The sequence below is a fragment of the Oreochromis aureus genome, linkage group 19 (genome assembly GCF_013358895.1).
Source record: "Oreochromis aureus strain Israel breed Guangdong linkage group 19, ZZ_aureus, whole genome shotgun sequence".
Classification (NCBI taxonomy): domain Eukaryota; kingdom Metazoa; phylum Chordata; class Actinopteri; order Cichliformes; family Cichlidae; genus Oreochromis; species Oreochromis aureus.
The window spans coordinates 17471025-17487995 of NC_052960.1; the positions used below are offsets into that span (position 1 = coordinate 17471025).

The 16971-nt window shown below is 38.3% G+C and overlaps 2 protein-coding genes across 4 annotated transcripts; one reads left to right on the forward strand and one right to left on the reverse strand.

Moving 5' to 3' along the window:
• Positions 1-262: 262 nt before the first annotated feature.
• On the reverse strand, positions 263-1787 carry cga (glycoprotein hormones, alpha polypeptide). Its single transcript, XM_031758264.2, has 4 exons — positions 1697-1787; positions 1496-1607; positions 1055-1239; positions 263-560 (listed from the first exon to the last, which is right to left on the reverse strand). Exons 1-4 carry the CDS (start codon positions 1697-1699, stop codon positions 486-488), a joined length of 375 nt encoding a protein of 124 aa, XP_031614124.1. The 5' UTR covers positions 1700-1787; the 3' UTR covers positions 263-485.
• Positions 1788-7622: 5835 nt separating this feature from the next.
• On the forward strand, positions 7623-16412 carry LOC116334705 (heterogeneous nuclear ribonucleoprotein Q-like). Of its 3 annotated transcripts, none has more exons than XM_031758201.2 (12): positions 7623-7776; positions 9556-9712; positions 10678-10796; positions 11060-11167; positions 11323-11436; positions 11722-11898; positions 12153-12288; positions 12669-12874; positions 13016-13165; positions 13252-13373; positions 13516-13841; positions 14312-16412. In XM_031758201.2, exons 2-12 carry the CDS (start codon positions 9568-9570, stop codon positions 14338-14340), a joined length of 1632 nt encoding a protein of 543 aa, XP_031614061.1. In that variant the 5' UTR covers positions 7623-7776; positions 9556-9567; the 3' UTR covers positions 14341-16412. The 3 variants fall into 3 exon arrangements, with proteins under 3 accessions (XP_031614061.1, XP_039459499.1, XP_031614062.1); XM_039603565.1 differs by having other exon boundaries at positions 14315-16412; XM_031758202.2 differs by lacking the exon at positions 9556-9712 and having other exon boundaries at positions 7633-7776.
• Positions 16413-16971: the final 559 nt, after the last annotated feature.

Consider the following 16971-nt stretch of genomic DNA (forward strand, 5'->3'; position numbering starts at 1 on the left):
CTTTCTTTCCTACGCTGACTTAAAATTCAGCTTTATTTCTATCATTTATTTGCCATTAAAGCACATTTTGGCTGTTAGTTCCTGAAAATTCTGTCTGCTTACTGACATTAGACTGTATCAACCAGAAAGTCAGTTCTCACTTTTTAGTGAGGTGCAGTTTGTGTAAGAATACACCTTTCTCCAAAGAAACACTCATGAAAACCTCCTTGTGACAAATCATTCTGCATAAATTTAAAAATAAGACTCACTCGTTATTCCAAGCTCTTGTTGCACATTTTAATCGTTTTTCAAATCCACGATTTTTCAAATACAAATAAGGCAAAAAATGTAGGTTAATGACACATCACAGCCACAGAATTACTGTGAAATATATTCAGGAAACACAAACACATGCATTTTAAAACAGAGTAAAGCGTGTGCGTATTAAAAGAAACACAACGTGTTGCCAAGCCGAAGGATGCAGAACGGTCCCCAGTCCCCATCTGTCATATCTTATGAAAGTAACAGGTGCTGCAATGGCAGTCTGTATGGTTTCTCACCTTAATGCCAGCTATCTCGATCTGTAAAAGGAACAGATGATTAAGGAGGGGAAAAAAAGGGTGAATATTAACACAAAAATGGCATAACACTAAACCGTTCTGTCATGCTATTATGCTCTATAGTCTTAGTAGTGTTTTAAACTGAAATAAAAACCATATGGGAAGCTTATGTGCATTTTTTTCCAATAGAGCAATGTTCATTATAAGACTATAAATAGGGCAATATTTTCTTGTGAATTAGAGTGGAGTGTGAGTGTAAAGCAGCAAACATGAAAGAAAAAGAACCCTTTAAAATTTAGATAAGATCCCCTAAAATAAAAATAAATGAATAACACAATCAGTCACTCAGAAAAAGTGCTTACATGTAATATACATCCTAACTATTCGATAGCATCCAACTCCAAGATTTGTTTTACTAAAATTTTACTGACACCAACATAAATTAGGCTAAAAAGTCACAAATTCATAGAAAAGTTAAATATCTGCCTGACATTGTCATGTGTTTGTGCCTCTACCTCGTAGCTGTGCCTTGCGACGCAGCACGTCGCCTCTGACGTGATGTTTTTTGGGATATTCATTGTCTTCATGGCTCTGAGAGGTGTTGGGTATGCTCTGGAGAAGCAGCAGCCCATGCACTGGTAAACCGGACGATCCCTTGAGAAAAGATTGTTCTTTCTCAACGTGCATTCTTCACAGCCCACTAGAGAAGGTGGTTTAGAAAAGGGAACCATTGCTAAAAAAACCCCAAACTGCACGGTTTGCAATATTGTGCCAGCATTTGAACACTGAGATTAAAATCTCTGTGATAAGAAATTTAGAACAGAATTTTGCGCCAATTCGTTGAACTCTGGAGCTGTGACTTTCATAAGACTCAGATCATTTACATCTAATTTCAAATCCAATTATAAAACACTGGATGAACTTAAAATAGTATTTACATCATAAACAATTCTTACTGTTTGATAAATCAATGTTGGGATAGGAATCAGCTATGTAAAGAAGAAAAGACAGCAGCAGAAGGGACAGTCCAGGTGATTTCAGTGAGCCCATGGCGGTTGTAGCAATTATCTGAAAATATAGAAACAAATACAGAGAAAGTGGTAAATGAAAATAAAGAACTATAAAGTTAAATCAAAAGTATAGAGACAGAGTATTACCATGCTGAGAGAAAGTGTCCCCTTCACCGTGCCTCTGTACAGAACTTACTTACAGTGAGACCTTCTAGTCTAATCCATCCCATTATATAGCCCACACATTTTCCTGGCAATTTCCTGGATTAAGTGAAGCTTACCAACCTTATCAATGATCTCTGTGACCCAGTGGAAACTCAAAACATACTTCATTATCATCCTTCCATTCTGACGATGGTGGTTACATTTAATCCCTGGATTTTTGTTACTAGGTAACTGAGGGGTGAGCAAAAAGGGGGAATTAATTAGAGATTTATCTTAGGCATTTCGATTTAGTGGACAAAGGTCATTTGTGAGGCTAACGTGCATAAAACTGTTTTACATGACTTTTTAGAATTGTGTGTAAAAAGGGCCGATGCTGACATATACAATTTTTTAAAGTGATGTCATCAAACTAAACGTTGCTGCCTTTTTTTAACCGCTCTCGGATCCACAGGGACTAACACAAATAGATGCAAACGTCTAAGAACAGCAGTTGAGAACAACAAAAGACCTTCTTTAAGCCACGATTTTGCTTTTACACTGAAAGAGTTAATGGTTTTGTTTGTGGTGGTAAAAAAATCCACATCTGTGGATGTTTAACTGTAAAACAGGATGGAACAAACGTTGTTTTTCATTTTGGGAGTTTTCATTTTGCATCAAGTGCTCTCATTATGGGTATTTGCTTACTGCTAGATTTTAAAATCATTAACTCACTAAATGTAACTTCAAAATACTAAGTCAAAAAGTGGTTGCACAAACAGTCATCACTAAGACTCGCGTCGGATGTTATCCATACAGTTGGTGTTATTAGCAGAAATCAGTCCTATTTGATGCCATGAATTTAATACTGTGGCACTAGTTAGAACTTATTCCATCTCTTCCAGTATGATCTTACATGAAAAATTCATACTGGATTCTGTATTACTGACAAGAAAGCATCTGGTTAGCTTATAACATTACATCAATACTGTATATACTTTTTTCTTAGAGCATATATAGAGCTGTTTAAAACTCTTTGTCCCCTCACACTCGCAAGATCTTTAAAGAAATGTCGACATTAGACAAAGATCATTCATTTGCCCTAATACATGATATTATGTTTTAAAGACTGCATTTTTCTAATATTCAGATTTGTAAAAATGTATTAAATGTTCAGAAACATGTAAGTGTGAGAAATATACAAAGAAAAAAAAAGAAAAAGAAAGCAGGAAATACTTTTTTCACAGCACTGTTACTCTTTTCAACACTGTGGCTTTCTGTAAACACTGAGATGTAAGATGTGAAATAGTTCAGTCGAGCATTTTTGTCTTCCTCTTTTCACCTTATGCTGTGTTAAACTAACTCCAATCCATCCTATTTCACGGGCAGATATCAATTTTCATTTACATTTTCAGCAGTTCTAAAAATAATTCATGTCTTTCTCTGTAAAACTCACTCACTTCCTATTGTGAACTTTTAAACAGGCATTACAGAAATAAACCTAAAAAGATTTCATCTGTTTCTCAGTAGAGCAACATTTTTTTTTCATTTTTAAAGAAAGGATTAGAATTAATTTAGATAAAAGAAGCTATGAATTAATGAGCCGGTGTTTGATGGTTGTTAGGGGGGATCCATCTGTCCACCTCTAACATCTAAAATGTCAAGGATGAATATGAACGTATTTTGGATTTTGGTTGTGTGTTTACATAAGAACCCATCCCTCGTGTCCTTGGTTGTGCTGGTGATAAATCCTTGGCTTAAGTGTAGAAGACAAGATGTTTAGCGGCCCAAAATGTTAAGAGGTTATTTTTTTTTGCCATATGCCAGATCAGTCGTTGTAGCATGAAAAGTAACTGCGATATAAATCTAACGTTCATAATAAAGTAATTATTACTCCTGCTTATGCTAAAAAATATTTGACTGTGTGCTGTTGCTTTGCGTAGCTGGAAGGCAAATCCAATATTCAATCAAATCAAAATGTAATGGCCACGTTAGCACTGCTATCTGAGAAGGCCTTTTATTGAAATAGTTCATTTTAACCATAAAAAAAGAATAATACCACATCACTTAAGAGCTGACTGCTTTTATTCATTTATTTATTTATTTTTTGCCCTTTCATGCTTATTTTTCTGGGTTTCTTACGTAACACCATATTTGGCTATTTGCAGCAGTGTCTAAAATATCTGCTTCAAATCATCAGTGATGAGTGAGTTAGTGTAATGAAGCCAAACTGAATAAGTATGTCAAAAGAAGTGGAGATGTTATGAGATGTTTACAGTAACTGACAGTTGAGAGGAGGGGTGCTGTGTATTAAAGGGAATTAACTGAAAGTTCACTGAGAACAACAGTCAGTGATAGAAACACTCATCTCTCTCACTAATCTGTTTCACAGTCTTCTGATTTTTATACTTAAGTATTATGTTAAATGTTCTGCAGATTCACTTGAAAGCCTCAAACTACTACCTGTACCACAAACATCTCATTCCACTGTCAAAATGAGGACAAGGATCAAAAGGTGTGGCATACATAGTTACGTGCCATGAGAATGCTCTTTATTGGGTTAGATGTTGATGATGTAGAAGAAGTTGCTTTTCTCAACCATTGAAATAACTCTGTCATCATGCACTTATGTTTTTCAGGACATATGCTCTTTCAGGACTTTGTTGTTGTTAAACTGGCCAGTGCATTTCTTCTATGTAAATCATTTTTTTCTTCGTTTTTTTTTTATGTCACATTTAAGCTATAAAGTACAAATTCAACACTTTGGATCAACTCCATTTATTATGTCTGCTTTGTTTGTCATGAAATAACAAGGGATAGATTTGCCTATGAAACAACTTGTCAGTTAATTAAAAAAAATGGAAGAAGATGGATAAAAATGGCTGCCATTTCCATATATTTAATGCTAAATTTAATAAACAAAAACCCCTTGTTCAGTAGTCTGCTATAACGTGGCTGTTTGATTTAAAATCTGCTGTGGTAGTGTAGAGAGGCAAAAATGCAATTGTTGATAAGGATGTAGAAGAGATACATGTATTCTTAGTTACCAAGGTAACTGCAATATTTAGTCATAACAAATTTCTATTAAATCTTGAACTAACCAAGCACAGACTGGAAAATGTGTTGTATAACACAAAGTAAAGCTGATTGCACACTGTGGAGAGGGTCATAGCACAATATTACATTTTCGATTCATTGGGTTAAGACTATAATTTACATCATTTAGCTTTTTCATTAACATCCTGGAAAAGATTACTCTGATTGGAATTGAAATGCTTCATAACAGGATAGAAGTGATCACTCAAATCAAGTTTGGAATCATTTCTAGGGACCCTTTCCACTATGGGGACAAGTGGATACAAACCATTACAGCAAAAATGTCCACCACAGCATAACAGAGCCACCAGATCCACTCAATAGTTCAAGCTTTTCCTTTATTTTGACGCTCATCTATATATTTTATAAATGAGAACATGAAAATGAGCTCCAGCATGCAAGAAATATCAGAATAAATATTATTTCTCATTCCTTGGACTCCAGAATCAACTTTCTGGGATTTCCTTACCTGGACGATTGAGCATCCATCAAGACAACACAGAAATATGTTTCTGATCCCCTGTGAGTGAGAATGATGGGGGACAAAAAATTTACATTCCTCTTTCTGTGTGCTGTTAATTGATGTTCGTAGGAGACTTTCAGTTACACTTTTAGGTACAAAGATCCCTTTTGATGCTACTGTGCCTCTACTGAAGTCAGTCAGTTAGGGATGTGTTAGAACAGGAGATTCACAAAACTGCAAGGAGCAGATATTTTGCTGAGTTCCTCAGAAGGGAGATTAAAAGAGACACATGGCAGCATGAGAGATATCCCTAGTGCCTGTGTCTATTTGAATATGCTGAGCATGTGTATTACTAAAAAAATATTAACAAATATAAACCACAACAATAACATAAAAATTATCACTACATCAATTACATATTAAAGAGTGCTTGGGGTCATTAAGATATTTATCTTTACAGAGAAATGTTACGTTGCTGTTAGTTCGGCCTGTGCTGTGCACCTGTGACCTATCCTGGTTGTACTCCACCTTTAAACTGTTGTCATATGCAATAGTCTCCAGTTTGCCCATGGCTGGTTTTTGGGTGGATGTTACAGCTCTGTGACGCTGGCGTTAGACATCTACACATTTTTTAATGCCAAAATAAAAATTTTTTATAGCTCAAGCAGAAATTCAAGAGAAAAAGTTTTGTTTGTGTGACTTATTGATGAGCTCTTTGTGTGTAGCTCTTGAACAGTTTTTGAATTCTGCCTTAAACTACATTTGTGACCTGTTTTGGGCATTAGTAGTAAACTTTTTACTATTCCAAAAATTCAAGGTGGACATAAACTTAACCTGTTGACTTATCTGGGGTACATCGATTGTAGTATGCGAAATAAAAACTGCGCATATTGCAAAAATGTTAAGGTAGCCTATCTATAGGTTTTTTAGGATTATCTCTCTCGTGCCTGTGGGCGGTCTTTATCCTTCAACCTCCGGTCCTCTAATGGAGGCCTGGGAGTTTGAGGATCATGCGCAGTACCTTTGCCGTTCCTGAGACCGCGCTTTTCTGAACAGAGATGTGCTTAGTAATTATCCTTTGAGTTATTTAGGCGGTATGTGTTTTTGTGTCTTGCTTTGTGTTAATTGCCTACAACTGTGTCTGACTCCCTGAGCTGTTTGCCCAAGGTGTACTGAACAGATAGTCCAAGTCTTTCTTATATTATCCGTGTAAGTTCTCATGTATTTGGATTTTAAGTTCTGTGCTTTTTTCCAATGTGGACTTTGACTTGGACTTGACTTACAACCTAATAAAACACATTTTTGGGCTTAATTCCTGTATTTGGGTCCTTCACTTCACAACCCATGACAGAAATTGCTTTTCTTTGCAGCCACAAACTTTTATTTCTTCAACCTTGAAGTGTTCCAGCCTCATAAACGCTCTGTGCGTCAGTAGTTAATTACTTAAGTTATATTAAAGCTCAACACTGAAATAAATGCCTTTCAGATCATAGTGGTAAATTATGTAAGTAAGTAAGTAAGTAAACTTTATTTATTAAGCGCTTTTCACAGACAGACAATCACAAAGCGCTGTACACAAATATTAAAATAGACAATAAAATCAATAGACATTATACACAACGTAAAAATGTGTTAGCAGGACTACTGAATCCCAAATTTATAAGTAAAACAGTGCCGAACTTGATTTTTCTGCAACACCAATGCACACAATAGTGCTTTATTAGTAAAGGCTTTAGTAAGAGTTTATATAGGCTATCAACCTTGATCTGCGACTTTTCCTCTTTTTACATGTCTTTTTGTCACTTTTATGCACATTACTGCTCAGTAAATATTACGATGCAACTTTGCGTGGATAAAGAAGAGTGCAGCCTCATAACTCACAGTTTTTTATTTGTTTTGCAACATATAGTTATATTGTTTCGGTATAAATACGTTGGATCTCAACTAGCCTACACAGGCTCTTTATTGTGTTTACGAAATGGGCAAGTGCTATATCTACGAGAAGACTGACACAGTGTGGTGAAAAGTGGGACATACTTGCCAGATTTCACCGTCATTTTACACATTATTAATGCTATTATCACTGGGTTGAGAGTACATTATTAGTTAAATATTGTAAAAACAACACATATGTTTAATTAGTGTAATTCCTTGTTTCGTGATTTACTTTAGTGTTTAAATTTGATGTCTGTTTGTGCCACCCTTTTTGGTTTTTTGTTCACTTGCACCATCAATAAATGATTCCGACGCGGTGAAACGACTGCTCTTTTGGAGTTATGACGGATGCTGCAGATGACCTGCTGCTCTACTGTAAAATGCATACAAGGCAAGCCCGTGCAGGGATGTCCAAGAAACCCCATCGACGAGACAAAACTCGAGGCGTGAACGTGGCAGCCATTTTACATCATCAAGAGTGAATGACTGAAGCCGGACCAGTGCCGGGAGTTTTACACTTTTCTCTCTTTTTCAGTATCACATTTATCTTCCTAAATAATCAGCACCATACACGTTGGTGTGCCAGCGGCAGGTAGGGCGAATGCTTGTAATTGATAACGTTATTGTTGCTTAATTGAGTGCTAAAAAAGTGTGAATCGTGCGGTGCTGTTTCAAACAATGTGGAAACTGGTGGTGGTTGGGAACGAGTTCTCCAGACCGGCTTTTTGAAAATGGACTCTTCCTATGTGGCGGCACGTTGACAGACCACGCATTTAGCAGGCTAATCCTCTAGCTTCCAAGGCCACGTTGGATCTAATTGTATTTAAAAAGCCATGCTTTGTCAATTGGCTAAGTCCTCATCGACAAATGACGTTGTAACAATGGCCTCACTGAAATTCCGTTCGAATTAGCATGCTAGCATAGGCTAACCCATTTTGACAGATCACGAAAATGACATGCTCATTGTCATTGTATGCTAACAGCACTTAGCTGGCAAAGGCCGGTTATATTGGTAAGAAGCGGCGATCATCCCTTAGTACTGTACTAACACATATGTGCATTGCCTACTTAAAGAATAACTATAGCTGTGTTCATAGTAAATGCACACAAGCACCTCATGTTATTGTCCCGATTAATGCCCCTAGCTTGATTGCTGAAACATTAGCTGTGCAAACTAGCTCGCTGGCTAGTTAGCTTCAACGTGTGCGAGTCGGTCCCTCCCCGCTAAACCTAACCTAACATTATGGTAGAAGTTTGAGGGGGGACGGCGGGGGTAATTCATTTCCATAAAACTGATAACGTGAATGGGTTAAAAATTTAAGATCTATTTGTAAATGGGTTTCACTCGTGGATTTAGCGTAGTAGAAAGGTTTTCGCCACGGAGAAAGCACGTGCCTACCGATACGAGATTGATTAGCAGTCAGTATAGCACATCGACTGGACAATACGAGCTTCTGTTAATGTTAGGCCAAAACATAAGATTGGCGTCCACGTTTTTGCTGAGTCTGCCGTTGCCGGATAGACATTGTGACCAGTGAGCAGGTCGATTGCTGCTGTTAGTACCCCAAAATCTATCCATACAAAGGAATGGGAGGCAGTGTTTGGGTTGGTCATTAACACGATTATTAGAGTGTTTGTGTTCAGTGTAACAATAGTTGATGCAAAGGTATAAACAAAATGCTAAAGTATGCATAGTTGTTCATTGGTCAGTCACCGGAAACCGGGGTTCACTCTCTCTGATGGAACACGTGTATCAGCTATCTGTCCTGTGCTGAAGTCAGCAGTGAGAAGGTAAGCTAACATGTAATTTAGAGACCGTAGCAGACAGGAGAAGACTGAGATTCGGGCGTTAGCGCGTAAACTTGGCTCCGTTTGCTCAACTTTTTTAGCTCAGAACAAACCAGAATGAAAATACTGCCACATGGCCACGAACCTCTAGTTAAACCTTTTTTTTCCCCCCTTCTTTTTTATTATATATATATATGTAATATGCAGCTGAGGTGAATTCTTTGGTGAAGTCTTTGGTATGTGCTTGTCCTGAACCCAATGTATTACACACAGTGTCACACAGCCTATATCAGGCTTTGGAGCTTCTAGTTCAAGCTGAGTGCTAAGTCAAGATAGTGAAAAGTCTCCAGACTGTGAAGGAGCACATGACCATGATAATTGGTTCAGCACATGTTAGGATCTCCTTTGTTATAATTGGGTTTTATTAGTATGAAAGTTGCACTCCAGCAAACATTACAATTGGTGAAGTGATTTTTTCCCCCCAAATGATTTTCCTGACAAGTCTGAGACTTCACACTCTTTTGAGCACATCACAATTGTTGCCCTTGACCCAGGATTAATTTGGCTCATTGCATTTACACAGATTTCTGGAGACATGGCCACAGAACATATTAATGGAAATGGTCCAGAAGAACCAATGGACACCTCTGCAGTTACCCATTCTGAGCACTTCCAGACTTTATTAGAAGCTGGTTTACCACAGAAAGTTGCTGAAAAACTAGATGAAATTTACCTAGCAGGTAAGGCACTATGAATACTCTTGCATATTCAGTATGCAAATCTTTATGTTTAGCAATTTCTTGCATGTATTGTCATTTTATCACATTTTTGAATGGGGGAATTGGGATCCTGAAGCAACTTTTTGTGGTTTCCTACCAAAATGGGTACTGCAGTGCTACAGAATTTTAAATTACACATTACCAGAGTGAAAATGTGTAAATGATTGCAGCATTTGCATTCCCAACATGGTTGCATGATCACTGGTGTCAGGGCGAATGAATTCTCTCCCTCTCTCTCTCTGGGAGTCTTTTGATGAGCCTATTCAGTATTGCTATTAATTTCTGTGAGGTTTCTCTGCATCCCATAAAATTATAGCAGAGCAGTGACTAAATGGGACACTAGCTACAGCTTAAATAACTGTTGATTTTTAGTAGAAGATCAAATAGGGATGAACTGTAATGACAAATTTTGGGGGGGGGGGGGTCATTTTAGGATTTGTTTGGTTGGCCACATCTAGAAAAAGTACTGGTCTGGCCTTTTCAGCCAGATGGAACTGAGGCAGAAACAATGGCAGCAGCTGTCTGGTATATGGCTGCCTGGGACAGGTGACGGCCTCTCCATAAAGGAGAATGTAGACTGGCTCATTAGAAACTCCCAGCCACAGTATAGAGGGGCATGAGCATATCGAGTTGCACTGTCACATCTGTTGTGATTAGTTCTGCAAAAATTTGCTGGTTGAGGAGTAAAGTACAGCCTGACTACTGAATACGGCTCTATTAGATCATGCTCGTCCCACTCCTCACTCCTAATTGTACAAGTCATTATTCATCCATTATATCGGTTGCACAAAATCATTCCCATTTAAATACTTCACTTAGGTTCTTGCACTTTTGTCAATTATGTATCATTTTTGTATTTTTTTTCCCCCCTTATTAGTAGCTCACTATTTGTGTGTGTGTGTGTGTGTGTGTCGTTCAACCTGCAGGTTTGGTGTCACACAGTGATTTAGATGATCGAGCGATTGAGGCTCTGAAAGAATTCAACGAGGAAGGTGCTCTCCAAGTCCTTTTGCAATTCAAGGACAGCGACCTCTCACATGTTCAGGTATGCATGTGGTGCTGCTGCTGGTGCTATTTACATAATTTTGAATACCTCAATGCAAAGTCAAAATCAGAGTGCTAGTGTAATGAAATAATAGTATTTATGTTGAAATGTGCAACTACACTATAGGTCTTAGTTGTCATTAAGCTTCCTGTTCCTTCTGCCTGCTCATATATATATTGAAGGATAAAGTTAATATATTAATATTTGACAGTGAAATTGATATTTTTTTTTAATTACTGTTTGATCCCATTTGTTTCTTTCAGAACAAAAGTGCCTTTCTTTGTGGCGTGATGAAGACGTACAGACAGAGAGAGAAACAAGGGACCAAAGTGTCAGACACCAACAAAGGACCAGATGAAGCCAAAATCAAAGTGAGAACTGATGGTTCATTTAAAAATCACTCAAACTGATTTCATGCTTCGTTGGACACTATTGAATAATGAATGTTTTTGGGCCCAAAAAATGCAATAATTTTGTCTCTGCTCCCCCTCTTTTTCTTTTTCTTTTTCTTTTTTTTTATTGTTAGGCTTTGCTAGAGAGGACTGGCTACACACTTGATGTGACAACAGGACAGAGGAAGTACGGTGGTCCCCCACCAGAGTCTGCTCATTCAGGGGCACAACCCACCATTGGTACAGAGGTATGGAACAATCACTTGTCCTTTACATTGTTTATTTATCCGTTTAAAATGCTGCACCTTTATATATGTGTTCTGAGATTGATTGTATGAAGTGCAGTCATTTATTTTATGGTGTCCAAATGATGAAACTATTCACTGCTGTAGTAACCTTGGTTACACTGATAGTTTACCGCTAAGACCTGACTGGATACCATTTACTACAATGTTATTACTCTTTATACCACACATCTTAAATGAGTACTTTGATCTCACGCGCTACACCTCCTTTTCCTGTCAACCTGGCAGATTTTTGTAGGAAAAATCCCCAGAGATCTTTTTGAGGATGAACTGGTTCCACTGTTTGAGAAAGCTGGGCCCATATGGGACTTGCGCCTGATGATGGATCCCCTAAGTGGCCTGAACAGAGGCTATGCCTTTGTCACTTTCTGCACTAAAGAAGCTGCACAGCAGGCTGTCAAATTGGTAGGTCTACTGTAATACTCTAATTATGACCAGAAAATTAGTTATTCTATGGGTTTGTTTTAACAAAAGGGACTTTTCAGTTGGAGAATAAAGGAATATATTTATGCAGCATGCGTGTGCCTCATGTTTGTCAATGGCGAAAAAGCATCTTAAAGCATCACCACCAGTTGCAATAGGCTCTCCTAACTAGACTTGACTGTCTCCTTTTATTTAGATATTTTTTTCCTCTTATACTATCCTGCGTCTTTTTGCAGTGCAACAACAATGAAATTCGACCAGGAAAACACATTGGAGTGTGCATCTCTGTGGCCAATAATAGACTGTTTGTTGGCTCCATCCCCAAGAGTAAAACGAAAGAGCAGATTGTTGAAGAATTTGCGAAAGTAACAGGTGAGTCAAACTGTTTTTTAACCTTTTCCATCCATTATCCGTCTTGGAATGGGTTTCGCTTCGCTTGTGTATTTGATTGGATACACCTTGCACATTTGCAGGTGTAGCTTGTCCAGTTAGCATTTTTAAAACTTTTTTTGGTCCAAATGATGATCTCATGACTGTACTTGAGTGATTCACATTACTCTGATGGTTTACCGCTAAGATCTGAATGGACACAAACTGCAGAAAATTTTGTTTTTCAAATTTTATTTCTCTAATTTTGATCAATTCATGTTTTGAATCAAGCATTTATGGCTTCAGGTTTATGCTTTTCATAGAACATTTGTCTTAACTTCTTCTTTGTCTACACTTCTCTCTCCTGTTTCTCATCTCTACAGAGGGTCTAAATGATGTCATATTGTACCACCAGCCAGATGACAAGAAAAAGAATCGAGGTTTTTGCTTCCTTGAGTATGAAGATCACAAGACGGCAGCTCAGGCCCGGCGCCGACTAATGAGTGGCAAGGTCAAAGTGTGGGGAAATTTGGTCACAGTGGAGTGGGCTGATCCCATTGAGGACCCAGACCCGGAGGTCATGGCCAAGGTAAGGCACAGGACGAAAAGTCCTCAGCAGTGTAACCTTAAGTGTATTTGCACGCACAACCTCTTTCGTCTTGTGCATTTGTTTGGATTTGCACTGCATTTCTGCATGGGGAATAAACAAAACATGCTTCTTTTTACCCAGGTCAAGGTGCTGTTTGTGAGAAACTTGGCGAGCACTGTTACAGAGGAGATACTTGAAAAGACCTTTAGCCAACACGGCAAGCTGGAGCGAGTGAAGAAGTTGAAAGACTACGCCTTCATACACTTTGAGGAACGAGAAAGTGCTGTGAAGGTATGAGGGGAAGCTGTTTGGACTTAACCTGTTGTGATTTTTGTGTATGAATGGTATTTCACTATTCTCTCGATTTCACGTCACAGGCTTTGACTGATCTTAATGGCAAAGACCTCGAAGGAGAGCACATTGAAATTGTCTTTGCCAAGCCACCTGACCAGAAGAGGAAAGAGCGTAAAGCCCAGAGACAAGCCGCTAAAACACAAATGTAAGCAAGAACTTTGCAATTGAAACTAGGCTTGTGTTGTGTGTAATTAATCCAACAACCTTTATAGCGAAAAACTGTCAAATTTAAAATTATGTTATATGGCATGATGGCTTCCTGATGAGAACTCTCTATCCTCCCTCAGGTATGATGATTACTATTATTACGGTCCCCCCCACATGCCACCACCAACAAGAGGTAGAGGACGAGGCGGTAGGGGAGGTTATTCTTATCCGCCTGATTATTATGGCTATGAAGACTATTACGATTACTATGGATATAATTACCACAACTACCGGGGCGGCTACGATGACCCGTACTATGGCTATGAGGACTTCCAGGCATCTGGGAGAGGAAGAGGAGCAAGAGGAGGACTCCGTGGCGGTGCCAATCAGACCAGGGGCCGTGGTGCTATCACACCAAGGGGTCGAGTGGGCTTCTCCCAACGAGGAGGCCTCGGAACAATCAGAGGTTAATGACGTTTTCCTGTGTGACCACCCACCTCACCTCCACATTTTTACTTTGTGCTTTTTATTTTCAAATTAAAAAATACGTTTAAGCTCGGTTTGCTGTAAGCAAGTATTCTGACATTGGGTAAGAAATTAAAGCACAAAGTTAAGAGCAGTGGCGTGAATGAAACAACTGATGGATAGAAAATGAAAGCAGCTATAGTTGTGAAAAGTTGAGGGTGATTATCTTCAAATGACCTTGGCCTTATTCTAAGGCTCCAGTTTTCTGGTGGGATCTTTGAGAGCAGCCAGTCAGCTTGTTTTCCAGCAGAGAGGGTCATTCATAGAATTTTTAAGGCTGGCTGAGGCCCACACAAGTGACAAGACTACTGGTGTGAATGTCTGATGTCTGGTTTAAATGTCTGATTTATGGCAAATGTGTGCAACATTGGTTTCCTGTGCTAATTTCATCTTTCTTTCTTATTGGTCCAGCAGGGAAACGGGGCCGAGGGCGGTCCTGACCTGTCACAGTGGATACTGACTTGATATGTGGGGTTACACCGTAAGCTGCAATGGATGTCGAAACAACAAGCATGAGAAAAAGGTCCAATGATATTCCAGCCTTACAGAAGAAGCATCTCCCCTCCTCTATATTTTAACTCACTTTAGCCCTTTTCAGACATGGGATAATGCATAACTATAATCTCTTTAGTGGTGTCATTACGTCAGTCAGACATGGGTCACTTTTACATTAATGTTCATCATGGCATCATTCAGATATGCCTACGATAATGCATGCAAAAGAATTGTTACTTTATGGCAACAGATTTTGTCAGCATCGACTCGAAATGTAACCACGTTTTTGAACGCTCGCGCTCTCTGCGCTGTTAAGGTTTTCCATGCAGAGTGAGAGATTAATCTCTTATGGATCGTGAAGAAATGTCTTAATAATCGGAAACCAAACAGAGATAAGATTGCATAGGGCAAGTTTTGCTGTTGAACACTTTCTTTAGTGAGCCGAGCAGTTTAGAGAGTGAACGTGAACTGTCAATCTTGGGTGTGCCCATCCGTTAATGTTACTGAGTACAGTTCAACGTTATGCTGTGTTTAAAGACTTGTTACTAAGTCCAACCAAGTAAGCTTACCAATGCAACTTTCATGGAAAATTGACCTGGGTTCTCATGCAAATGAAGCCACCATGTTCAGATTATTGGAGAATAGCGCATGTCTGAAAAGGGCTCATTTTTTGTTTTTGTTTTGAAGCTGCCACCTTATAAAATAACTGGAGGAGTCTGAATACTTGCCACAGCCTCTTTGCTGAGTCCCTGTTCCTAGACGGGACCTATGAATTGCCCTTACAATCTACCCCTTCCCTGTCCCTGAACATGCCATTTTTACTTTTTTTTTTAATTAATGACGAAATTGCACTTTTTAAGTTCTTAGGTTTGAAGTGGCTCAAAGGAGCTTGATGCTATTGTATATTTTTGTGCTAATCGGAATTTTTATTGTCGGAATATCCATGTTAATCTTAATTGTTTGATCTGGATGTTTGAAAGAGAACATTTGCAGGGTTTTAGGGTGTACCCACCTGGCATGGATAAGTCAGGCATTCCAGGAAAGTGGTTCTTTTCAGAACTTGTCTTTAAAGGGTTGGTTGACTACCTCAGTACAGAGGACTAAACTACCCGGCCTGTACTGTAAATAGGGAAACTATATCGATGAAAGCAGGGCTTGTTTTCATACAAAATATGCACAAGAGCTGCAGCGCAAAAACGATGTACTTAATGTAATATAGTCATTTTAGCTGCAGCTCTGCAGACTGCAAACAGTCACACCGGGCATGCAAAACAATCTCATATGATGAGTCTGAACAAGCCCTGCTTTTATCTTATTTTGAACTGAATTAGCTGCCTTGCTTATTCAGAGTATGTAGTTACTGGTTGTATAGTTTTTCGGAAAATGTTACTTTTGTAAAGGCTTCAACATCACGGGCATCCAACTGCCTTTGATTTAAAAAAAACAATAAAAAAAAAACAAACAAAAATAAAGCCCTGCAGTGTCCCTTTTGTGCCACTGTATTCTTCCAGTGGGTTTGTTTTTATATCAATACAACACATTTTCAGACAGCATCAGAATAATGTAAGAGCCTAATCCAATCCTTCCTCTTATAAGATCGTGTTAATCTCGAATGATCCCTCCCCAGTACAGCAACTATGTAGAAGATCTCTGGAGTTAATCTTATTGGATGACTGACTTGCCATATTGCCCAGCCAGTGAGCATGTGTGCCTAACATTAGCTGCTATGATTTGGTGAGGGATCATGGTCTCACAGTGGTAGAAGGGATACTGCAGTGAACGATTTCTACTTCCAGGTATAGCATAAAGGAAACTGCTCTTCAATCCCAGTTTTCTATACAGTTAACTCCCTCAGTAAAATCATAACAACCACCTTTTGAGAAAAAAAAAAATGTTAGCAGTTTTAAACTATTGTTGGTGGCCAACAACGTTTTTTGCATTCCTGCAAATAAATTGTTTTATACTGTAAAATGGAGGTGAGTGTAACTTATTTTTGTAATAAAGTTTTTGATTTTTATCTGTGTCTTACTCTTTTGATTAAAACAAAAGCCTTCATGAGATGCAAGGACTTTATTAACTGGAAGCAGTCGATCATTTTGGATTTTGGTATTTTAAATTTCATGTAATAAGATTTGCATTAAAGTTTCATGTTTAAATGCAAGATTTTGAATAAATATTTTCCTAAACGGGTTGACGAGCGCAGTGGGGGTATGTAATAGACAAGATCTACTATGCTACAGTTTGTATTTTTTTTCATCTTTATATATGTATGTTTTGTATGTGTATAATAGTGTATATGATTTATAAGGCTTATAATATTAGATTTATAGGACAGGCATACATGCGCAGTATTAGTGCCTTTGAATAAATTCAACACTATTTATTGCATATTTATTGCATTTAATCGTCAAATGTAACAATACTGTGTTAGTATAGTTACTATTACAGTAATCTACAGCCTGATGTTAAAAGCTCTAAACGCCTTTGTGTCAGTTAGCTGGAAGTAGGTCAGCGCGAGTGATGGAGCTACTGTAGGAGGGCTATTTGCCGGTTAACCCAATTTAAGTCCACGTTAA